Source organism: Acartia tonsa, chromosome 4, assembly GCF_053477335.1.
Source record: "Acartia tonsa isolate MP-2025a chromosome 4, ASM5347733v1, whole genome shotgun sequence".
Lineage (NCBI taxonomy): Eukaryota > Metazoa > Arthropoda > Copepoda > Calanoida > Acartiidae > Acartia > Acartia tonsa.
In genome coordinates, this window is record NC_137263.1 from 31121959 (window position 1) to 31148748 (window position 26790).

The 26790-nt window shown below is 32.0% G+C and overlaps 1 protein-coding gene across 1 annotated transcript; it reads right to left on the bottom strand.

The window, feature by feature from the left end:
• LOC145316772 (protein vav-like) lies at positions 1 to 25047 on the bottom strand. Its single transcript, XM_080157499.1, has 21 exons — positions 24939 to 25047; positions 24175 to 24249; positions 21694 to 21757; positions 21309 to 21467; positions 20543 to 20617; positions 20125 to 20196; positions 19497 to 19594; positions 18905 to 18990; positions 18215 to 18337; positions 17685 to 17811; positions 17125 to 17243; positions 16585 to 16649; positions 6104 to 6178; positions 5666 to 5797; positions 5307 to 5380; positions 4519 to 4584; positions 3902 to 3967; positions 3158 to 3304; positions 2465 to 2592; positions 1945 to 2045; positions 1 to 1588 (listed from the first exon to the last, which is right to left on the bottom strand). The coding sequence occupies exons 1-21, from the start codon at positions 24986 to 24988 to the stop codon at positions 1238 to 1240; spliced, it is 2253 nt and encodes a 750-aa protein (XP_080013625.1). The 5' UTR covers positions 24989 to 25047; the 3' UTR covers positions 1 to 1237.
• Between the last annotated feature and the right edge of the window lie 1743 nt (positions 25048 to 26790).

Consider the following 26790-nt stretch of genomic DNA (forward strand, 5'->3'; position numbering starts at 1 on the left):
TAAAAAAATTATGGCAAGTAACATAAATATGAAATTTGACTATAACAACATATTTGACTAAATTAATATTTAAAAAAATGAATTGTAGCATAACAAATAATACAATAATAATAAAGCATTGTAAAATTATATCAAAATGCTGTGTATATTTTCTCCTCTAATACAATAATTTGACATTTTAGCCTACCCTAATAATTTATCACTTTATTATGTAGTATAAAAAGACTAGATAAGCAATATTTACAATACAACAAGGATGACAACATCCATAAAAGCGAAGCTCTTAAACGACATGTCAGACGAACATTAACTTTTGTTGAGTTTCAGAACTGAATATACAAAACATGAAAATATAAGGTTTGACAAAATTATACGCAAATTTGTTGCAAAACTTCTTAAATACAGAATTCTGTTTAAGGACATACTGACATTTTTAATACTTGATTATAGAGATGCTTCGCTCATAATATTGAAGCTTATTGTATAGGAATCATTAATCAAAAAATCAGATCAATCGGATAATTTTAACACATAAAAATTTTTTATTAAAAAAGTAAAAAAATCAACATGTTTAAAATGGACGTACGGACATTCTGGTAACGATTATAGAGTTGCTGCGCTTTCTAAATCGTACCTTACTACTTTAGGAATCACCATACAAAGTTTGAAATCGATAGGACAATTCTAACATGCCTAAATTAACGAATAAAAGCTAACTATCTCGGACGGACGGACGGACGGACGGACCGACCCTAATTATAGAAAAGTTTCGCTTTTAAAAATAATCTGACAAAAGCAAAAATAAGAATACTTGTAATTTTTATCATTTTCATGGAATGTGAAATTAAAACTATACACCCTTAATTAAAAGATACATGATGTTGTCTGTCTGTAGCTTAAGATCTCGCTAACCACTGGACTAGTATGGTTCTCCTTTACATTGTAGATGCTTACAGGTCCAGGGTAAGGAATTTTGTGGAGGTTACCTCAACTTTCCCATGAAAAATCACCCCTGGAAAAAAATCCAACCACAAAAATAATTTTCTTTCCTTTAAAAAAAAATGAAAGTGGTGGGTTAAATAGTCCTCTGTGGGCGTACCCGATAGTTAAAATGAAAAATGTTGCATATTTTGGATCAACCTAAACATATTAGCGGTAGAAATAAATTCTTACAAGAAATATCTTTGTTACAAACAGGCATACATCCTAGGACTTTGTAATATGGATAGATTCTTTTTTACACGTTTTTATAAGGACTATTCAGCTTCATACCCTTCATATGAGTATAATTAAATACTTCTCCCAAATCATGTTCCCTATAATAATCTATAAGATTTATAAGTGAAGAAAATTTATGTGTATCTGTAAAGAAAAATAATCCAGTCCCCGCCATAGCATCCTTCTCATACTCAATCTTGATATGCTTGACACCTGCCCCAGTGTTGATGGCCAGGGCATATTGGTTGTCCGTCTCGCCCCGCTGTCTCACTAGGAATGTTGCCAGGGGGAGGGAGTTGAGGCGAGTTGTGGCAGTGCTGGAGGTTAGGTTGCCAGCAAACCATGGCTGTGCCTCCAGGGGTATGTTCTCCTGTAAAATAAGGACGGTTAGGTATAATTACAGTGTAGCTTTTCAATAGCCTGGAAAGTAAGGCAATATAAGTTCTACATAATCCTTTAAATAAGGTAATACTAAGGGGACCCCAATGATTAAGATAGCCAAAAAGATTTTTTTGGATTGGCCTAATCATGGGATGTCCAGTTTTAGGCTTTTCATAGAAACAAATTTGGTTTTGAAGATGATTAAAAACAATGCCGTAGGCACCCCCAATTTTTTTAAAATATGGTATATTTCCCCTCCCTATGCAATGAAGTCATTTATATATACTGATTTATTAATTAGATAATGGCATGTCGATAATATTTGAGTCAATGAATGAATCTTACCCTTTCTCTACTCCATTCTTGTCTGAGCTCCCTGACAGTATCTTTATTATCAATATTCACACAAGCCAGCGACAGGGTAGATCCCATGGACCCTCTATCTCCTTCAAACACACCACATTTTTTTGAAGTGAAAAATTTTAAATTGATTGAACATTTTTATCGCAAGTAATTCATTATAATTTTTATTTACTTTTTAAAGTCTTGCAAGGGTTTTGACACGTCAAAATATTGGGAGAAGGTAAAATCTTTAGGGGATGTATTACAGATAGCAATAGAGGTACTATCTTATTGCCATGGGTTTGGATACATCTCCCTGCATAATTACCATACTCAAAAGTCCAACAAGCCTACATAGGGAAATTAATGCGCTAAGCGCACAAATTTATCTTCGGCAGGCTGTTGGCTGTTTAATGGGGGTGTATCAGAGAGATGTAGCCCCTGGCCAAGATTAGATTTTGTACGTCTCTGTTTAGGATTTAAAATATGATTTAAGATAATTGTTGTTTAAAATATGTTGTGCCTTGTAATTGTATGGGCAGCATCATGCTTCCAAATCTTCGGAATGAAAAGTCGTCGTTGTTGGCCATATGGCACCAGGAGATGTCGGGCAGACAGCTGAGGTGGATTGCGGCATCACACGTGTTACATCTAAAGATGTATATAAGATTAATAAGATCAATGATTTATTTAGTACCCTGTTAGAAGTTTGCCATGACCGTTTAATGTCACATAGTAGACTCAAATGAAGACATGACATGTCAATAATTTGTCAGTTATAAACATTTTTAAAAATTGTATTAGGTGGACTCGACATTAACCTTTCAAATTTCATGTCAACATCAACAGTGCAAGTTTTAAAAAATTATGTTTTGACTGTAAATTACAATAGCGCCCAAAGTTTTGAAAGCACGTTATCTTATTCGCTGGCTCAAAAACTTTGGGTACTTATAATAGAGTTTAATTGTTGTCCAATATTACTTTTTTTACCAATAATTTCAAACTGCATTAAGAGTAATGTAGTTTATCTTCATTGGGGATGTATAATGTAAATCAATTTATTGTCCTATGTCTTACCTCTTAAGATCTAATGGTTTTCTCATAAAAAAATGAGGTATTATTTTTTTAAGTACTTAGAAGATGTGTACGGGTAGATTTTTAGTGCAAACTTAGCTAAGCTTTATAGAACACGCTTTACGTGTTGAAAAACTCCTACTCGTAGCCTTGTCCAAGGGCGCCAACAATTTTGTTATAACAATGAGCACATGTCTTGCCAGGCAGGTTGGTTAAGACCAGGCTGTGTCCCCGGGGGTTCACTGGGGCTATCAGGGATTTACATTCCACCAGGTCATGCTCCCACATTCTAAATATTCATTTTGTTATGATTCTCATTATTAGCAATTTCATAAAACACAGCATGATAAAATCATTCTACCTATTTTAAAAGGGAGGAAGGGTGCATTGGCTTGTCTTTTACACAATTCCCCAAAGTTTTATAAAAATGTTTTCTTATTCGTTGGCATAAAAAAATTGGGGACTTAAATTGAGTTTTAATTGGTTAATTCATTAAGTTAAGTGTCCAAAGGTTTTAACCGCTAATTGTAATCTACAGATGTATAGATTTACATGGAATTTTGTGTATTATTATTAGGGTTGTACATCAATTTATCGGCCCTTTAGATCCCTTGAATTTAAAAACAAAACAGTATAAATTACATCATGCATATTTTATTTTGATATGAAAATTATTTTCATCCATAATATTTTCAAGGATCCATCTTATAGCATATAGCATCGTTTTACAGAAAATTTTACACGAATATTAAACTAACAATCATAAAAGCAATAACAGTTTTGGTAGTCCTGTCCTTTGTTAATACTGGTTTAAATCTTATAATTTCTCATTTTAATATCCGCGAAAAGCAGTCTATAATACGATGCGATAATTAACTATTATTACCTTAATTCTGAAGGACGCTTTGTAGTCAATATTAAGGAGGAGAACACATTCAAGGTGTTTGTCAGTCTGAACAAAATAATAACAATTAAATTACATATTTTTTATACCTGTATTTTATTTTGAATTTCACCCATACAGGACTGTACCAGTGTACTTATTAGCTGAAACTAAGCCCCTAGCCCAGCCGCAAGAGGCCTAATCTAATTGCGGTAGGATCTAACCACTGTTCGCGCGGGGCTCGCAAAAACTTATTTATATTTCAAAGTTTAAGGAACCAACCTATCTAAATTACGAACCACGTTTGAAGGTAATCCGCTAGTGCTCATATGTAAGTTGTGCGACATTAACATTTAGAGTAGAAAAATGCCTTGGTCCAAAACAGGTGTAAAGCATTGTAATGCACAATTAGACTACCAGATAAGGGTCGTGCAATCAGAAGGGTTGGTTGTATGCATTATTTGGGAAGTTAGTTTCTTGGAACCTACTTTAGATAATTTGTAATATGAGAGCTATCCCGTATCAATGATTCGTTGCCATTAACTTTTATTGTCCTAGTTTTAATTTAATATTCTTTGTTAAAACTTATAATTATTTAAAGCTTATGAAACTGTACTTACTTAATACAATCTCCAGTGTGTTCTATGTTGTAATCTTTTAACTTCAGAGCAAATTTAAATCTGAACCTAAAAAAAATGATTTACAATTAACGCTTTAAAAAGTTTTCAACTACTATACTCTGTAAAAATAATTATATCAATATAATGGATATAGAATACGTGGATTTTGGTACAGGTATTTTTAGTCGTCAATTTAGGTTGCTAATATAGTCCCCAGATATTGATCAATACGTTCCTCCATGGTTTAGTTTATGGGAGGGAATGGAGTAAAGTCATTATATTAGCCAGATGGGAGAAACATTTTACCAGGGCATTCGAGGATCTTTCACAATATCCAAGTAATCTATATCCATTATCGATTTGTAATTTCAATGGTTATTTTGACTATATGGTCGTGACTGGCATGATCTCTATGCTTGGGGGGGGGGGGTAATTACCCCCCCTGAAATCTGTTGGCAGGGGTAAATTTAAAATACCCCCCCCCCCAAAAAAAAATTTACACCCGGGGTAAAATTTTTTGGTGGAGGTAATTTAAATTTAATTAAATATTTAGTATTAAAAATGCGCGCGAAGCGCACAAAATTTTTTTTATTAGAGATAATTTAATTTGGGGGGGGGGGTATTTACCCTCCGAATTTGTTTGGGGGGGTAAATACCCCCTCCTAAATGGTTGGGGATGCCTATGGCATCCCTAGGGTAGGGGTAAATTTTAAATGGAGGGGTAATCGCCCCATTACCCCCCTTCCTGGACGTCTATGTATAGAGTAGCTTCACTACAAGAAATATACCTGTGCTGTAAAATCTTAGGTTTGGTTGCAAATATTATGATTGTGTGGAGGAGAAAGGCATAATCAGCAGTTCCCTAGAAACATTTTAAAATTAATTTATTATGTATAGTTTAATAAACCATTTATTCATTTGATAGATTAAAGTCACATTTGTGTTATCCGTATAATAAAGTAACAGGATCTTTGTGCGTATGGATGTCTTACTGTACCGAAGATTTTCGCTAACCGCTGATATGGTTCTCCTTTAAATAGTAGAGCTAATCATAGGTCCTGTGAAGGATACCACCACCCTCCCAAGAAGAATTGCAGAATATCATACAAAAAAAATTAGAAATGGGCTATTTTTAAAAATATTTTACCTGGTGACCATGAGTAGCAAGGTTGCCAGCCCGGACCATCTTACCATATTCTTTTAACCTGGAGCTTGCAGGAAGATGCATGCACCTGATTGACTTCTCAACCTTCTCCAGAATGGTCAAGGCTTGCAGATCCTACAAACAGTTTACGATGTATAACATTATTTTTTATAATGTTGTTATTTCTGTAATCTTTCTTTATACCGCTATGATCTCGTAAATCCAAAGGGATGTTCTATATTGAGCAATTGAGCTATATCCCCCCCCCCCCAAAAAAAAATACAAAAATTAAATGTTGTGATTGTAGGGATGTTTTTCATACTTACAGACTGTGAAAAAACTACATGTATTTGAAAAATTAAATGTTTAATTCTGTCATTTAAACTCTACATAAACTTTAAAATGGTTAAAAAACAAAAAAGAAATAATTTTCTTACTTACCGCTTGTATTAGTTTTTCATCTTTCTCCATCTGTCCTTTGAGATCATTAATTTCCTTGTTCAATTCTATGAAAGCCTAGAACAAATAGAAATGACACCCAGGGAGGAAGAGGACATTGGACTGTAAGTTATACTGGTAGCTAAAGTTAAATAAACACAATCTCTTAATCAATGGCTTAAAAAATTTGGGACTTTTCGCAAATCTTGATGGATTAATAAATATTCTGTAGTGTTCAAAAGTCTACCAAGAATTTAAAACTAATGTAGAATTACTTTACTTTTTCATAATTATCGCAATTTAATTATCCTATGAGTACATTTTCCCCAACAAGCATATATTTCGGAAAAGCAACTGTGAATTTTATGCTTCAAATGACTGAAGGCAGTTTTTTTAAGACACCAAATCAAAATGATGATGTGAAACTTTTAAGAACTCGAAAGAATTGTAAAACATGGTTTATCAAGCGATTAAATTACATAAAATTCACCGATGTGTTTTATTCTTTTTTTTGATTTGAAAATTTTGGGAAGAATTGGTTTAATTAGAATGAGCTAATTAAAAGTAAATAATGTTGGTGCATTATGAGTAATTTAGTTGATTGATAATATTGATTTTTCATTTTCTTCAATTCCTTAAAAGTTAAAAATTTTGGCCAAAATTGTGAAGCACATTATACTTTTAAATACCACCAAAACAAATATCTGTTTTGACTGCCAATACAGATAAATATTTTTTTTTTGGAAGAAAGTTTAGAAATTATTATACAGTTAGGGAGTTGAATCCATTTTTATAGAAGCAGAACTATAATCTATGATTATGATTTGGACCCTCTAAAACTGTAATCTACCCTTCCACTTTCCCCTCTCTTGGTGAAGATATCTTCAACCCTGATACGATTTTTGAAATATAAGATTCCACTTTCAATAGGGGCGAAACTGAAATCATACATTCAAGTTTACATATCAGCGTATTCATAAACATTGATTTCCTTATTTATATCGACATAATAGTAATGTATCATTCTACTTTCAATAGAGACAAAACTGGAATGATACATTCAAGATAACATATCATATATTTAAATCGACATAGTAGAAATGGTACATATTAGTTAGTTATTTTTTATATTTTTATTAGTTTGAAGTTTTTAAGAAAAAAAGGACCTAAAAATAAAGGTTGCTAACACTTAACTATCAGGCCCATTTCCGGACCTTAATTGTTCAACGCTCCCCCCCCCCCCCCCCTTACATATCATCTCGGCTCCTATTAGAGTTAGATGGCAAAAAAAATTGTGCATGTTCCCTGTTAAATAATAATTTTTCGAGTTTAAGTGGGACAAAGTCGTTTTTCGCTTAAATCACCCTTTCATTTAACAACTTTATTTTTTAAGGTTAATTAAAATGTTAAATGGATGTAATTTCCTTATTTTTGAAGCTAGAACAATTTTTTCAGAAAATGTTTATCTTAAAGTAAAATTTATATTAGAAATCTCAAAACATAAATTTTCTTATTCGTTGGCTTAACAACTTTGGGGACTTTTACTGAATTTTGATTGGTTGGTTTAACCACTACTATAATACAAAGTAGAACGATGTCTGCCTGTTTGTCTGTCCGTCCATCCATCTGTCCCTTAAGATCTCGGTAACAACTGAACCCATCATATTCTACTCTTCAGGGTATATACCTATTGGTCCTGTTGTGGTTTTAAGCTGTTTTCTTGGGAGGTGGGACAACTCCAACCCCCCCAAAAAATTCCCCCCCCCAAAAAAAAAAAATTCTGGTGATGCCCATAAATTATGGGCGCAGCATAAGAATTTTTTTTTATATTTTTTTTAAATTACCTCATGGGGCAAAGCCCCTAGAGGCTAGAGGCGAAGCCGCTAGTACTTAATAACATAACCATTCAAAATCCAATAAAAGTCCCCAAAGTTGTTAAGCCAACCAATAAGAAAACGTTATCGTAAAACTTGTAATAAACAGTCCATTGTCCACCTCTCTGCTAGTTCCCAAAGTTTTATTTTAAATAAAATACTACTAAACTTCATTTTACAGTTTTATCAAGAAAAGACAAATTTTTTAATTTCAAATTTTAAGCAACTTTGCTTTTATGTACAATTCACCTCTGACCCCTCCTTCATGTGGTTTTTGTGAATTTTTCGCGGATTTTTAAAAAAAATTACCACTAAACTTGAATTAAAGTACCTAGAGGTTTTGGACCAGCTAAGAAGGTAATTTTAGTCCAATGTTCCCTACCTCCCTGGGTACAATTAAAGTTGTCTACAGGGAGGGAAAAATGGACGAAAAATTAAATAAATTCTGTCTATCATAACATGAGAAGACATAATGAGAAGGACAGTAGCACCCTGTAATCGTTATCAGAAAGTCTTTAATGTCCATTTAAAACATTTGACGAAGCTTTTTATATTAAGAGTTATCTATAATACAAAGTAGAACGATGTCTGTCTGTCCGTCTGTCCGTCTGAAGCTTAAGATCTCAGAACCGATTGGGCTCTACTTTTCAGGGATCATACCTACTGGTCCTGTGATGGTTTTAAGCTATTTTCTTGGGGGGTGGGACACCCCAAACCCCCCCAAAAATGAAAATCCACCCCCCCAAAAAAAAAAAAAATTTTTTCTTTTTAAAACTAAAATTTAAATAGTGGGGTCGACAACCCCCCCCCCCAAAATAAAAATTTCCCCCCCCCCAAAAATTTTTTTAAAAACTTTTCTTTTAAATCTAAAATACGAAAAATTGGTTTGATTAAACCTCTTGGGGCAAAGCTCCTAGAGGCTAGGGGCGAAGCCGCTAGTAACAATATAAATTGATAAGATACATACAAAATGTTATTGCTTCTAAGTGACGTTTTCTACAAAAAGGGTTGGTAGAAGTCTGTATGTCTAAAAAAATCCCTCTTATGGTTTGCAGGTTTCTATAACTATGTCTTTTAATATGTTCACTCTCAGCAAAATAAGGGAGGGTTTAAATTACTGTAGTACCCAAAGTTTTATAAACATTTGTTGGATTTATAAATTTGTTTACTTTTATTTAATCTTAATTGGTTGATGAAAACTGGCATTGTCAAAACTACACAGCCAAGATTAGTTGTTTATTGCATCTGTTTTCCAGTTTTGTTAGACCCAAAGGGGCGAAGGCCCAGTCTAACAAAACTGGTGTTCATATTACAACTTTTTACTTTACTATTTGTAGAAAAATGGTTTCAAGTATGGATTAGGCGGGTCTGATCCAGCGGATATTAATTGGTTTCGTAGCCATACTGGAAAATCATAAAAAATCATGGCCAGAATGATGGACAGGCAGAAAAGTGAATTGTAGAGAACCATCGCATTTTATTCTTTCTCAGTTAGTATTTGTATCCAGAGAGGGAGGAGACAATTGACTGCTTATTACAATAGTACACACAGTTTTACAATAAGGTTTTCTTATATGTTGGCTTTGGGCATTTTTACTGAATTTTGATTGGTTGATTAAATTGTGTTTATAAACGTTTGAACCACTAATTTTAATCTACAGAAGGGGTTATTTAGTGCGTCATCATTATGGATGTGCATTAATGTATCGGCCATTGTCTTATCTCTTTAGATACCTGATATGTTTCATAATTTTATTTGTTAGCTTTGCTTAAGTGAAAGCTTTTCATTACATTAAGTTTAAAGTCTTAAGTATGTGTTATCTATAATACATAGTAGCTTGATGTCTGTCTGTCCGTCCATCCGTCTGTCCGTCCGTCTGTCCATCCGTCCGTCTGAAGCTTAAGATCTTGGTAACCACTGAACAGATTGGATTCTACTCTTCAGGGTATATACCTATTAGTCCTGTGGTAGTTTTAAGCTATTTTCTTGGGAGGTGGGACATCCCCAACCCCCCCAAAAATGAAAATTTCCCCCAAAAGAAAAGAATTTAAAAAAAAAAAATTTATGTTTTTATATATTCTTATATTTTTTTTATATTTTTTTATGCTTTTTTATACTTTTTATATTTATTTCTTTTTCTTTTTAAATTTCTTTTCTTCTTTTAAACTTTGTTTTATCAAATTAAAAAGATTGAGAAACCTTACTTCTCCTGTAGGGGCAAAGCCCTAAAAAGGCTAATAACAAATTTTTTTTTAAAAACATTAAAAAAGAGGAAAAATTTGAAGGTTTAAAAAATATAAATCAATATAAATAAATATAAAAAGTTGTAAAGAGTTAGAAAATGTTATAAAATACAGAAAACATACAGAAAACATACAGAAAACAAAAAAAATGTAAACAAATTATTAAAATTCTCCATTGAAACTTTAGGTAAAAAAGCCGCTAGTCTATAATACAAAGTAGCTTGATGTCTGTCTGTCCATCTGAAGCTTAAGATCTCAGTAATCGCTGAACCGATTGGGCACTACTTTTCAGGGTTTATACCTTCTGGTCATGTGATGGTTTTTAGCTATTTTCCTGGGGGTGGGACACCCCCAATCCCTCGAAAAACTAAAAAACTACCCCTCCCACAAAAAAATTTATTTACATTATTTAAAAAATCTTAGTAACTGCTGAACAGATTGGGCTCTACTTTTCTACCTACGGGTCCTCCGGTGGTTTTAAGCTATTTTCTAGGGGGGTGGGACACTCCAACCTTCTAAAAATAAAAAAAATCCCCATTTCCAATTTTTTTTTTTTTTATAAACAAAAACCAGTAATTGGGTTGGGGGAACCCCACTGCACCATGGGGCGAAGCCCCCATGACCCCCCCCCCTCCCTAAAAAAAATTATTGAGCCTTTTGTAATTTTTAAACATTGACATCTTTTAAGAGTTGTCGCACATATAGGTATTAAATAAAATTTACAGAGGAGAGTTTTCAATTTTTGTGTATACGGTGAACAACCTGGGTTTAATTTTTACGAATTGAAATTTTTGTGCATACAGCGCACAACCTGGGTTTCATTTTACCAAAGAGTTATGTGGCAAAGAATAACTTTTTTGAAAATATAACTCTAAAAAATTCTTATAGGAGGGTTGGCTTTCCATTACCTCATGGGGCGAAGCCCCTAGAGGCTAGGGGCGAAGCCACTAGTAACATATAACATAGGCCAAAGTTAAACTTTATCTGAGAGTGATAGGACAATGGCAGATTGGTTATCATACCTTTTTACATAAAAATGAAATGGTTTGGCAAGGATTATTAATATTTCATCATCCTTTACCATTATTTACAGTTTTAAAGAATACCGAGATAGGAATTACCTTTACATAAATTCAATCAACCTACAATGAAAGCCAAAATAGACAGGCAAAATTTCTGGATTCTATTTTGTACTTCAGTTTGAATTTTCATTGGTTTGAAATAAATGCACATTTAAAATAATCTTTGTCTAAGTAAAGATAAATATACCATGCATGATTTTATTTTACTTATTGGGCTAATTATTATTGCTGGGATAAAAGTAAAAATAAGGATTTTTTCTGATGATTTTTTGGTATCTGTGCATTTAAAAGGAAACGGCATTATCCTCTTAGGAATTTTTTTATCAATTTTGAAAATTTGGGTACCCACCCCCCCAACCCCCCCCACCCCCCAACAGAGTCTGAATTCAATCTAAGGCAAAGTCTTGGTGAACTAGACTTTCCTTCAACCTATCCTCCCTTGCCCCGTCCAGACATACAGAGGCAATGGTAATAGAAGGGGGGGATTTAGTGTAAAGGGGAAGAAAAGGGTGAGGCGGAAAAGGTTTAATTTTTGAGTGCTGTGGCCAGAGGTGTTCGTTGTTGGGTGGGTACTCAAATTTTCAAAATTTCAAAAAACTATTTTAGGTTAGTTTAGTTTTTAGTTCTCTCTCGCTCCTTCCACGCCATAAATAAGCTGAATGGACATTTTATCGTCAGTCGCCTGAGGCTTGTGGTGCAGAACTGTGATTCCGTTCACCGGTTGCCATGCTAGACTAATGAGGCTTATGTCTCCACTTACCCTCCCTCCCACCCCTCCCTTCCTTCCTGTCCAACATAATAATATTTTACAAAAAAAAATATTTTGTTGATGAGTTTATGAAAAAATTAAGATTTGACTGATATTTCTTGGGAGTGTCCCACCCCCCCAAGAAAATAGCTTAAAACCACCACATGACTAATATGTATATACCCTAAAGAGTAGAATCCAATCGGTTCAGTGGTTACCTAGATCTTTTGTAAGTAATTTATCCAAAAAAAGAAGCATGATTTTGTTTATTAGCAAAATAAGCAGTAATCTTGATTGAATGCTAATAAATAAGTTATTAAAAAATAGCATGATTTGGTATAGAAGTCAAATAAGCAATAATTTTTATCATTAGCTTCAAAGAAGAAAAAGTATAAGATAGAATCCATGTAGAAGATTTTGCCTAGCTAGCTTGAAAAAAAATTTGAACTTTTGACAGACCCAAAAGTTCATCTAGCTTTTAGTAAAATTGCATGATTACATACATTATCTAAGTTACCAGCAATAAAGAAAGATTGCTGGCCAAATTGACTTAAACCTCAGCTTTATTACCAAATGAATTTCTGTTTCTCCTAGAAATTCATGTTTATTAAAGAAAGCTTTAACTTTAAAGTTGTACCATGAAAACCTTTTGAAAAAAAAACTATGTTAGAAAAGGGGTCTTTAACTACAAGACTTGCTTTTGCTGTGCTGTGGCAATGTTTACATGATTGAGATCTTCAATGAATTTCTGGGTGTCTGAAGAACTGAAACAATCAAATTGCTTTGTATTTAGACACTATCCAAAAAAAAATTACTTACTTAGATCTAATATAAATCTAAAGTTGCTGTTTGATTCAACCATATCTGGAACAAGAACTTATAGATGCTGTAGGTTGGGGCTTTTTGCCATCAAACATACCAGCTTCAGGATAATTATTCCAGTTAAAGTCTTGTGAAGTATAGTAGAACACACTCAGAAGAATCTATACCTCCATATATTAAGATTCATATTCCCACACTGTTTTTGTTTTTAAGTAGAAAGCTTTACAGTAGTTTAATATAGAAGAGAACTTTAAATAAGAAAAAGTTACTTGTAGCAAAGGCAAATAAATACCCTTAAAGGAACCATGCAAGAAATAAACCACTTTAACTGCTGAAAGACTGCCATGAGTAGACCCAATACAAAAAATTTGAAGCCTCCAGCTTCAAAAACAAAAAAGTTATAGACATTTTAAAATCATATGTTTAGTACAATGAAAATTTTGAAAGTTTTTCATTGCTAATAATAAAATTTTCATTATTAAAATACGTTGCCTAGAAAATTATAAGCTTATTTTTGGGAGAAACTTAGGATGCCAGTAACTGATAACATTTTTACAATAAAAACACCTATCTTTTTAGTCAATATCAATAAAAAAATCAGTTTCATTTGCGTTGTATTGAGAGTAATGTAGCAAGAGAATGCCAGCCTTTAGGATTTCTAGCCAATCAGAAGTCTGAGTCCATGCTAAGTCTGCTGAACAACCAATCACAGATGAGCATCTGTATTACTTATATTAGTTTAATTTTTTCCCACTTTGATTTTACGCTTTCAAACGCAATTTAAAACAAATTTTTAAAAGACATATTGACTATAAAAAAAGGGTGTTTTATTGTAAGAATGTTACACAGTGGGATCTTTTGACAAAAGCGGGACATCTAAAAAATTTAAAATCGACTTTTATCTATCCTAGGACCTAATAATGATTTTTAACCCAAAAAAATCAGTTTTCTCCATTTTAACCAAAAACGGCCAGGTGGGCAGGGTTTTTGCAATAATAATATTACTATGCAACATGTATTGTGTATAAAACAATTTTCAATATGTGCGCCCTCCCAGCCGTTTTTGAGTAATTAAGCGTTTTATATTTTATGACTTGAATAATTTCGTTCTTGTTAATTTCAAACTTTCCCCTGTTAGAGGGGGAAGGAGTCATTTTAGAGCCCAAAGCCATCTTTGCAATATTTTAAAACTTTTGGAGGCGGATCTTTCTTTACTTCTGCATTATTTGCCTCTGGCGAACCATTTCGCCGTTATTTGCCGCTGATGGCGTGTATTTTAACTATTTTTGCTGTTCCCTCGGTTTTAATGGACATTTAAGGGATAAAGGAGTCGTTAAAAAAGATGTTTTATAAATACTTTTATTTTAGCGACTAAATTTGCTATATTTCATGTTTTCTTTAAAAATTTGTATTTCTAACTGGTTTTGATCCAGCAGAAATTCAATTTGGGGGATTTTTTATAATACTTGCAAAACCTTATATATGCGTGAGAGAGAAAGAGCAATATGCATTTTCTGAGAGAAAATAATATAAGTAATTATGTGTATATTCTTATACAAACTTTAAATGAACATAACTACACTTAGAATAAAGGTATTGCACAAAATCAAAAGTGTTTTGAAAATTATGTTATTGTTGTTTATATCTGTAAAAAAAATATTTGAAAACATGCCTTACAAGTCTCCTATTTTACTTATTCTGGGCCTACCTAAAAATCCCGGGACTCGAACTGGGTGCCCCTGCCACTATATTCTTGTTTACAAACATTGTTTGCATTGAAGAAATATTTATATAGACGTTGATTTTGTTAAAAAATTCCTATCCTAACCTAAATTATGAAGGTTTATAGATTTTTTTAAAAATAGGGTAGCTTCACTCCTCCAAAACAGCTAGACATAATGACCAAATGCAAATTAGAAGTTAACAGGGGCAAAATTTAAGTTATTTCTGAGTTAAAGCAAAAGAAATTACACCATTACTTCAAATACAAGCCTATTTATTGAAGTCTTCTCTTAATGTCCAAGTATTTGTCATTTGATCCCACTGTGTGTTATCAGTTACTGGCAGTCTAAGTTATTGACAAAGATAAGCTATTAATTTTGCTTCCAGACGACGTATTTTAATAATGAAAATTTTATTATTAGCAATGAAAAACTTTCAAAATTTTTATTGTACTAAAATAATCATTTTGATACTTCTTTAACTTTTTATTTTTGAAGCTGGAGGCATCAAATTTTTGTATTGGGTCTACTTATGGCAGGCATTTAGCAATTAAAGAGAGGTATTTCTTGCAGGGTTCCTTTAATAGTTGGTCTTCCATTTATTAATGAATTTAATTCAAAAATTTTAATAGAAACAGATTAATTACATTTTGTTACTTAGCAGTTTATTAGAAATATATAGAAAATTATAGAAATATTTATCCTACAGTCAAGAATCAGATAACCTGTAGAGTCATATATTAGCACAATTGAAAAAGGATATCGATTTGGTCAAACTGGTCCTATAATCCATAAACTTAAAACTTAAATCTAGCAGATAAACACCTTTGTTTTTTTTGTTATTTATGAATCATTCCAGTAATACAGCAAAGGAATTTTTCAACCATATGATTTCTAAAAAACTATCTTTGTCTTAAGAAGTGCAAATTTTATCTCTTTCCTGTCAAAATTTTTACATATTTCTACGAATAACTTAGCTAGATTGTTAAGAATTCTATACCTTAATGTTTAAGATCAAAAAGAAACCAAATAAAACACAAAGACAAGTTAACCAAATTCAAGTCAAATCACAACTGCTGCATTGATTTCACATTAATAAGTTTTTATTTTTGTTACAAAAGTATCTAAAAGTATACTGAGCACAATTTACAGCACATCTTATCTTCCTGTATTCAAAGTAGAATTGCCTTGTATATTCGTTGAATTTGGTGTTTTCACCTCAAATCTTGAAAATGAAATATCTGCCAAGAAGGAGCAGCTAGTATTTCATTCTCAATGGATTCTAAATGGTTTTATTTGAACGCTGCATTGTCTGTTTTCATGGTAAATTTTTTTATACTTTAAATGAGTAAGTGAGAGATTACTAGGGAAATATTAAGATGAAATAAATTGAACAAAAAAATTACAAATATATACAATTGAATTAATTAATAAATGACTTTCTTAAAATAATTTTGAATACTCATTTGATACACTTTTTAAAGTATTTTTTTAAAATAAACAAAACATCTTTTATATACGCTCTTTGTATGTTTTGTTTATTTAATTAAGAATATACAACGATGTTTAAATTATATATAAAATCTATGCTTTTTTTCACAATTGACATAATTTTAAAATAGTATGGTACATTTCTATTATGTCGATGTTAAAAAAGTAATGGAAGATTACAGAAACATAGATATTAAAAATGTAAACCATGATTCCAGTTTCGCCTCTATTGAAAGTGGAATCTTATATTTCAAAAATTGTATTGGCGTTGAAGATATCTTCACCAAGAGAGGCAAAAGTGGAATCTTACATTTCAAAAATCGTATCGGCGTTGAAGATATCTTCACCAAGAGAGGGGAAAGTGGAAGGGTAGATTACAGTTTTAGAGGGCCCAAACCATAATCATAGATTATATTTCTGCTTCTATAAAAATGGATTCAACTCCCTAACTGTTATAGTAATTAAGTAACTGAACTTCTAGAAATCTAAATTCAAACAATACCTCTTTGGCTAAGATTAGATTACAGTAGTGAGGATGATCCGAGTCTGTATGCTTCAATATTCCCTCTAAATATAATAATATTAATATATTATATTATAGTAGTGTAGATGGTCAGAGCCTGTATGCTTCAATATTCCCTCTAAATATAATAATATTAATATATTATATTATAGTAGTGTAGATGGTCAGAGTCTGTATGCTTCAATATTCCCTCTAAATATAATAATATTAATATATTATATTATAGTAGTGTAGATGGTCAGAGTCTGTATGCTTCAATATTCCCTCTAAATATAATAATATTAATATATTATATTTTAGTAGTGTAGATGATCAGATTTTTCAAGACTCAAATATACATTTGTTCACAAAATGCACAGCTGATTTACTCTCCTTTGAATCTATTCTTGAAAATATAAAGATTATTAGTTTCAGATCATCTATTTCCCCCTCAATTACTTTAAGATTATTCGAGCGCTGTACTCTCAAATCTTTATTTACTAGAAGCACATTTATTTAAAAGAAGTAAATTTTCCTGACCTAACATGAGGTGATACTTGAGAAGTCTCTGGAAAGGAATAACAATATGAGCACTGAGGGGAAAACTTGAATTTGCATCTAGTCTGCAGCGTACAAGCTCCGCGTTCAACTTCGGGTTACTGAAAGTTAAAAACACGCTTTAAAAACTTTTCCAGTATTGCTTTGAATCCGACTTATTTCCGCTGGTTTCAAACCGGTTCCTAGTCATATTGAAAAATCAAGTATCGCAAAGTGAATTTTCTATGATTAATAAAATTAGAAATCAAATTTAAACATGGAAATAAAGATAAGAAAATAAAAAAACAAGCCACTCTATCATTTTATAGAACGATTGACAGACACGACCTGTTTGGAGTAGATTCGCTACTTATAAAATTAAAGCCATTTATAGCGCCAATAAAAATGACGTCATACAGTACATATGACCAGTGATAGGCCAATACACAGACCAAATTACCAATGGCAGACCAGTATACATTTTAATTGACCAAATGGTAGGCCAGTATGACGTCAATTTTCATAGGCACTATGAAAGCTTCAATAACTTTATTTTATATTACCTTTTTTCTTGATTTTGAAGAAATGCCTGATTAGAACTAAGTTTGGTGCAGTATACTTTATACACAGAAAACTGATTCAAATATTTCAACAACACTCGCCCAACATCCTTCTCACAGACACTCAAATCTAAATTTATGAAAATTCATTTAAATTAAGACTAATTTTAAAAATAACTGACTATTGGTAGGCCAGTGTGACGTCACTTTTTATAGGGGCTATAAAAACCTTCATGACTTTCCCTGTCATAAAAATATGTCATTCGATAGCTAATAAACTTTGAGGTAAATCAAAAAGGTAAGGGGCCTTATGCATATGTACACAAACTTTTAAAAGCACGTTCTCTCTTGACCATTAGCATAAAACTTTTGGCACTTTTATTAGATCTTGATAGGTTGGTGCAAATTTGTAGTGTCAAAACTTTTCCACTAAGAATTTTCATCTAGAGAAGGGATAATTTTGTATATCATAATTCAGCGTTCATTGTCTATTCTTAGAGTCCCTGTTAATTGAAATGTCAGCCCAAACTGACCTCGCTGAAGAAAAGAATGAAGATGAATCATTTCATCCAATCCATAGAATATTTCATTCTTGGTGTCCGCATCCAGCAAGCTTATTCTATCTCGGAAACAGTCACGAACCATCAACAAATTGTCTAAATAGAGTTTGCATTTAGATCTCGAGTACACTATATAATACAAAGTAGAACGATGTCTGTCAGTCTGTCTGAAGCTTAAGATCACAGTAACTGCTGAACCGATTGGCCTCTACTCTTCAGTGAATATACCTACTGTTCCTGTGGTGGTTTTAAGCTATTTTCTAAACAAAAACATATAAGGGGGATGGGGGGAACCCCCACCAAACCATGAAAAAAAATCCACACCGCCAACTACCCCCCCCCCCTCCCAAAAAAAGCTGGATTTCACTTGTATTTATACAATTACATATAAGGCAAAGATTAATAAAAAGACTTCTGTTGGTTTCTTGTTATTCATAATGAACAATTTCCCAACTTCTCCAATACTCTATAATTAGGTCTGTCCGTTTGTAAAGTTTAATATATAATAAAATTGGGATTGGTAATTTTCTAGGATTTACATATTTCTAAAAATCTTTGTAATCACAACGCAATACGTAGTGATTTCAAGATGCTGAATTTTCTTATTTTTTATATTTTACTGTATAACAGTTTGTTGTTCATTTAAAATGTTAAATGACTAACCTAAATATGTTCTCTCTGTATCAATCATTTCTTGAATTGGATGATCTCGCTTTGACTTTTTAGGGGAAAATAAGGAACCAACTTTTCTGTAGAATATAACATGATTTTTTGTATATTCTGTCGGTTGGACTGGACACTCCTAATAAAACAGGTATATGATAGCTTTGAGATTTAGTATAATAAGTTTTGCTAAAGTGTTCTGGAAATGTCTTTTTATTGAATAAAGAAGACAGAATATATCTATTTCATCTATGCCTCTGACAAAGCTATAGTACTGTAAGTAAAACCATTATCTGTAAGTACAGGCAGGCAAGTCTACATGACACTGTTTTTCAGTCCAACAACCATGTAAAATTAAGGTAAGCAATGTTTTTCTTGGCGAATACCCGATGGTAAAGTAAATTCAATCATCTATGATTGCACGACGTTTACCTGGAAGTCCAAACTAAAAAGATAAATTATTTGTGCCTGTTTATTTGCAAAGGCAGTCTCTATTTAGCATTAACACGCATTTGATATAACAGCAGTTGTACTATATTTTACGTTAAAAAAATCCAAAACTAAAAATGTACTTATAAAAAATCATGTTTTCCTTTGTTTAGGAGATATAACTGAATCATATATTTTATCCTGACTTTCCTCACCGGAATTCCGGGAGGAAGAGTAAATTTGATCTTCGGATGAACCAACCTTAAAACAATTACAAATTATGTATTACGAATGAAATCTTTATAATGAAACTATTATATAGCTAGCTCGTAATGTCATTTATTGAAATCGACAGCCACAATTTGGAATCATTGTTTTGAAACTAAATGTATGGATTTAAGTGTACAAGGAACCAGCTTATAGTGCCTAATAAAAAAATACGCTATACAAAACAAAAGACCAATGATAGGCCAGTATACATTGTAATTTACTAATGGTAAAATGTATACTGGCCTATCATCATTCAATATATCGGAAACGAATTACAAACAAATTCTTTGAAGCAACCGCGACTGAGCATCAAATTTAAACACGTTTTGATGCTTTGAAATTTATTTTAAAACGAGGGTTTGTCATATTTGGGTCATGTTTAGACTTTCACCTGATTTTTAAAATTATAAAAGGTTGATATCCATGAGGCTTACAGGCGGACGACGTGCGCCTGCCGAGCTCTGGTTAATTAAAAATGTGAAAAGGTTTATATGATTCCAGTAAAATATTAATAGTATTACCTTATCATAAAGACTTCTGACTTCTGAATAAAGTGATTCTTCAGTTTCTAACTTTTTCTCAAGTTTATGCTCCTTAGAACACAGCAAAGTTGTGGAGAATTTCATTTAAAAAAAAAAAAAAAATTTGTCGCCTCAAATTATAGACAACTTTCCGCGGATAGTTAAATAAGAAATCACAAGATTAATACAAGTTTTGGTGGCCCCTAGGGGCAGAAGGCCCGGGCTAACAAAATTGAGTTAATATTATGTTTTTTATCTTATCAATCTTAGAAAATTGTCTGTAATACAATACGATACATGATTTTTCAGAACCGATTCTAATGCAGCGGCTATTAATCGGCTTGGAAGCAGTACTGGAAATGATATCATAATATTTTAAATCTTCCAGGTACATAGCATACTCTATAATTTACTGTGCCTTGGCTGGAAATCCAGGGATACCAAACTTTTGGGAGGCCTCGGACCAGGATAGTGCTGATAGACTTCGAAAAACCTGACAAAAAATGATTTCTAAAATGATTTTCTTTCTTTTTTCTACCTAGCTATGTATCTTTTTTATATTAAAAAAAACTAACATGAAAAAAACTTTTTGTGCATTTCTTGCCAAATTAGACAATTCAAATTTTAGATTTTAATTTTAAGCGTCTGTATGTATATCATTGTACACTTACTATTTAAACAAAAGTGAACTTCAATTATGGATAGCAAACAGAAAAGTCAAACAAAATTTACATATTATAAGACAAACAATCTTTTTCTTTCCTTCTTATGGTTTAGATACGAATACATAGATTTTATTTAAAATTAGGATACATTTTTATATCTTTACATAAAGAGTTTTTTTTTGTAACAATTTGTATTCCTTCACTGTAATTAATATTCTTAGGGCAACCCTTTCTTTAAGGGCTCCGCAATAGTTTCAGAGCCTCTGAAAAAAGCGGCTTTAATCGGAAAAGCTGAGGCTCCGACAAGAAATCAATAAAAACAACAACTTTATCATAAGTAATCATTTGTCACCCTCATTATGCATAAATCATACATCTACAAACCACAAGAGGCTAGAGGAGAAGTCATTAGTAACTAATTTTTATATTGGATATAAAAAACAAGGATATTGTGAGAAATTCTCGCTTCCCCAAAATCACAACATCCACGTATTCTATTTCTATATCCATTGTTCTTACCTTGCCAATATCCTGATATTCATACAGACAGGGTGGATCAAAGAAGCATATTTCTGTGTCTAGGTGGAAGTGAGTGACCAGAGATCTGACAAACAGGAAAATATTGTTTCTGCACACAAAATCCTCCACAGAGTTGTCTTCTGGCGGGAAATATATAACCTAAAAAATAGAAAAAATAGTTGAATGCACTTTGGCGGATTCCCACAAAATCCCCCATTTCTACCTTATTTTGAAGTTTAGGTTTTTATGTGTTTATATTCTACCTTAGGCTAGATGTTTTTAAAATGTGGGGAGGGGGTTTTAAGTGCTTGATAGGCCCTTTGAGGTAAAGCACCTAACCCTTTAAAATACTCTTTAATTTGCATGATTTTTCTTGTTTGTATACCTTAGTGAGATCAATACTGTTTGGGTCCAGGGCGTTGGCGAGTTGACACAACACTACTCCATTCCTAAATACATAAAATATAAGGTTTAGCAGGGATCTAAATTTTGTATACATACCCCTTCTGTAGATGAAAATTATTAGTTTAAAAGTTTAGACATTCATGGCTTGAAACAAGCCAATCAAAATTCATAAAATGTACTCAAAGTTTTGAGCCAACGAATAAGATTATTATAAAACAAGTGTAATTTACTTCCAATTTTCCGTTCCGCTCTGAAAGTTTAGTCATCTTCCAAATTGTGATAGCAGTGTATATCACTTTATAGACTTATTGTATAATTATATCCCCTAGCATCTAGGGGCTGGGCATCAATGGGTAAGTATTGGGACAGAAAAATAGCATTAAACCATCCTGGGCTCTTAGCGAAGTTTCCAAAAAAAGATAACTCAATCAGTTCTAGTTATCGAAATCTTAAACTTCAGACAAAAAAAACCTTGCTACTTATTAACCCTTACAGATCGGGCCCCAATTCCCACCTTAATAGATCCGGGGGGGGGGGGGGGGGGGTAAGTATCTTTGCTTTAAAAATCAATAAATTTTTTGTCGTTTAATCTTTTTATAATATCGATTTAAATTCAAATTTATCACATTTAACATATTTCAACATCATAAAAACAACATTCATGTCAAATTTGAAATTGAATTTTTGCCTAATTTTCTTAAATTTTTGTTAGATTATTGTAATTATATGAAATATAATATTGTGTCAAGATTATATCTCAGTTAATCCAAGATTATTTTATTAAAATTATCCTTCTCTTCCAAACTTTTTAGCAACGAAAACTGCTCTATAATACACTTTGTCTGTCCGTCGGTCTTTTCGACTCAAAGGGTTAAAAGTGATTAGGTCGTCTGCAGCAAGAAATTTTGAAAAAATTAATGAATATCAGCATCCTTGTTTAATATAGTATAATTTTTAAATATTTAATTTCTAATAATAATTAAGCTTAAACATGGAAAGAGTAAAAAATAGTTTTCTCCCAAATTGTCTAACGAGCACTAAACCCCCCCTCATTGTTATAAATTCAAAATAATGTAGTAAGGTATTAGCGATTTGACCTAGGTTTGGTTAGGTTAGGTTATACTAGGTATAAAGTAGCACCACAGGGTTAGGTCCCTCTGGGGTTAGACATATAGAAAAATCTAAACCCCCTCCCTGTATCAACTGTTTGATGGGGGGGAGGAGGGTTTTGTGCTTGTTAGGCTCTTTGAGAAAAGCAACGAGTTAAACAAATCTATATATGCTTTAGATAAACCGTTGTGGATTTAAATTTAACAAATAAATATATTTGATTTTATTTCTTATTTAAATTTGGATGAATAGGAAGTTTGTTTTATGATAGTAAGAAGAATGTCAACTTGATTTGTATACAAATATGCCTTACTTTCCAATAATAAAAAATGCAGAAACCGTTGGACCGATTTGGTTCTGTTTTGTGTAATTGTTGACTTGAAATTTCAGTTACTTAATAGGATATAGGAAGGGTTATATATAATTTTAGTACAATTTTATATGTTACTTGCAGCTACGCTCCTAGAAGCCTCTAGGGGCACTTTTTTTGGGGGGAAGGGTAATCGACGCCCCACTTTCAATTTTAGTTTTAAAAATAATAAGTAAAAGTCCTAGTTAGAAGTACTTTCGGTTTATAGAAAGCGAAACATATGCAATTGCATACAGCCTATTAATGTGATGTCAGAAATCTTACATATCAGCAGTCATAGTCTTAACATCCTAAACTCAACGTATTTTTGGCAAAAAATTTTTTTTTACAATTTCCCACTATTTCCAATTCCATTATCCCTGTGACAAGCCATGAATAGTTGAAATAATTGATAATCAGTTGAAGATTATTCACATACAATAACCAAAATCAATTTGTTTTGACACAAAATTTAAACGATATACATATAGAATGTATGTACATACATATATTTATAAATGTAAAATTTGTAATAGGGGGGATATTATGCTTATGATTGATGACTTTCAAAGCGACGTTTTTATGTAATTTGAGTCTTGTGTTAGTACAGGAATGAAAGTGGGGTTTCTAGCATTTTTAGGCTTGAAATAATTGTTTGATGGTTATAAAACTGATTTATATAGCAAGGCTACGTATGTGTAAAAAAAAGAATATGTACGTGTTCCCTATCAATTTTTATACATTTTAAAAATAAAATTTTAATTTTGTTTTGTGATTTAAAGTTTGAGTTGGTTTCAAATTCTAATGGTTTGATCTTATTAATGAATAACAAAGTATAGTTGAAGAAGCCAAGTAAACAAAATGCCTCACATATTCTTGATGGTAATCAGCTGGAAAGACGGATAAAACTAATTGTTAGATAGCTTTACTGTGAAAGGATAACTATAAAAGAAATGTTATTTCTATTGTCATAAAGCTTGAACTTAAGAAAAAACACTTTACCTTAGAAGTTGAAGTAAATCTTGGAGTTTGGAATTATTTTTCAGGGCTGGATGGTTCGCAGGAATCAGGTTAAACCTTATCATATGGTGTCAAATCACGTCCGTATAAATAAAAATCCTCAAAGCAGAAGTACCAATACATTGTAAGGAAGACGGTTATGTGAGAAATATAAACAAGATTTAACCTCCAAAAAATATCTTTATTCTGGGGTCTTAATACTTTTTTAAGGGAGAGGTACTTATACCCATCTACAACAATTTAATATTTAGGACAGGGGCGTCCAAATTTTTTTTTTAGGGGAGGAAATTTTTTAAGGGGGGGTAATTCGTTGTTGGCAGGGGTAAATTTTGTTTACCCCCCCCTCAAAAAAAAAATTTACCCCCAGGGTAAAATTTTGGGGAAGGTAATTTAAATATTATTAAATATTTAGTATTAAAAATGCGCGCGAAGCGCACAAAATTTTTTTTAGTCGAGATTTTTTATTTTGGGGGGGTTAATACCCCCTCCTTAATGGTTTGGGGTGCCTACGGCACCCCCAGGGTAGGGGTAAATTTCAAATGGGGGGGGGGGGAGTAATCTCCAATTTCCCCCCCCCCCTTGGACGTCTATGATTTAAGATCTACTGACCTGCAATTTGAATGTTTACAGTAGATATTGTGAAATAGAGTATGGTGTATCAACTTAGCGATATTCCAATACTACAAAAATTTGTTGATAAATGACAACATTGAATTAAGACAATTATTGATGACGTGATTGAACACCTTTTTATCCAGGTACCACACTGTCGCCACAGAGCATCAGATTTATTCATTTTTATCAATTTTTATCATCTAACATTCTGTAATGCAAAAAAATTTGTAAATTAATAAATAATTTGGCGAACTTCAGATAACAAATAGTTAGTTAGAATTCCAAGGAAATAGAACACAATTGGTGCAGCAGGTAATGAGATCTTTTGCTTCAGACTAAAACCTAATTTCTTTCTTATTCCATTTCTTGCAGATGGACGAACGAGAAGACATTTGAAATTATAGAGTATAATCCCTATATACTTGATACAAGTAAAATAAAGACTTTTTTTGTTAAAATTTTAGCAATGCGCATAAGTAAAACATATATTTATGATTTATTGCTTTAAATTTGATTAAATTAAAATATTTAAAAATAAATTCAACAACAAAAAACTGTTTATCAACGCAAATCAGGATGATTCTTAGAAAAGCTTTATGACGTTTTATCTTTTCTAAAAGTTACATTAATAATCTAATTTTATGAAAAATTTTCACAATAAACCAGAAACAACATTTTTTATACTTTTTTTAATTCAAATTTTTCAGTAAATTTCACTTTAAAGTATATTTTATGCACAAAAACTTTGTATAAAATTTGATTGGCATGGGTGTGTTAATTTAACAAATAATAACTATTTTGTGTGTATATTGCTTGCAGCCTTGTTTTAGGATATGCACTCAGTCACAGACTGGTTTACGTGCCTATAAAAAGACCAGTCTTTAAAAATATTTTCTGTCAAATACAATAAAATGTAATAAGTCAAATATGTCAAATAGCAACTAAACTATAATACAAGTATATCCAAACTTTAAATATGATATTGAAAGCTATAATTGTATGTTACGAAGTCAAAATGTATAGTTTTAAGGCACAAAATTAATTTTGACTTTCAGGGAGGCTTTTATTTTCTAAACTAAAAATATAGATATCAGCAATTCATACTTATTAAACTTAAAATAAAAAAAGATAGAAAAAATAATAAAAAGTATATTTGAAAACTGTTATGAAGCACTAAGGCGTATATATATATATCCTTACTACCTGTTGCGTATATATACAGGGCGCGCATATCAAATTCTACAATTTCAAATATTTATAAATTCATCAAATAAAGAAAAAAATTGTATGCTCTAATGAATTATACAAAGTGTACCCAAAGATTTATAATTACTTTATCTTATTCTTTGCGCTAAACTTTGGGTACTTTTAAATTTTGATTTGTTGTTTATAGTTCCTAGTAGTCTCCAAACTTTTCAAGCAATAATAATGATCTAGAAAAGGAGTAAATTTGTTTATTATCATCGTATATGTAATTGTATATAAATTTAACACCCATTGTCTTATCCCTTAAGATCCCTGCATATAACCAGACAGTTTGCTTAATTGTAAACAAATGCTCTTATAGGTAATCTGGGTTAATTATGCTCTGGAGGCTATGGCTGTAGCTTATGGATAACATTTTTTGATAAATAGTCAGGGTAAAACCTATTCTAATTCTTAGCTTAAACTTACGAGGATGCAATTCATCCAGACAGGCTACTCAATTGTAAACAAAGGCTCTAAAAGGTTATATTTGTTGGAGGTTCATTAGGCTCTGGAGGCTATGGCTATAGCTTATAGATAACATTTTTTGATAAATAGTCTGGGTAAAACCTTTTCTAATTCTTAGCTTAAAATTAAAAGGATGCAATTTATCCAGACAGACTACTCAATTGTAAACAAAGGCTCTAAAAGGTTATACTTGTTGGAGGATCATTAGGCTCTGGAGGCTATGGATGTAGCTTATAGATAACATTTTTTGATAAATAGTCTGGGTAAAAC

Bases quoted from the DNA above. Each gene is read 5' to 3' on its own strand.
- LOC145316772 (XM_080157499.1), bottom strand. From the start codon at position 24,988: ATGAATAAATCTGATGCTCTGTGGCGACAGTGTGGTACCTGGATAAAA. The intron at 18,991-19,496 runs GAAAACATGATT...TATATTCTACAG, and splicing joins GTTATATCTCCTAAACAAAG to AAAAGTTGGTTCCTTATTTT. The intron at 2,593-3,157 runs GTAGGAGTTTTT...ATACATCTTTAG, and splicing joins GCCCTTGGACAAGGCTACGA to ATGTAACACGTGTGATGCCG.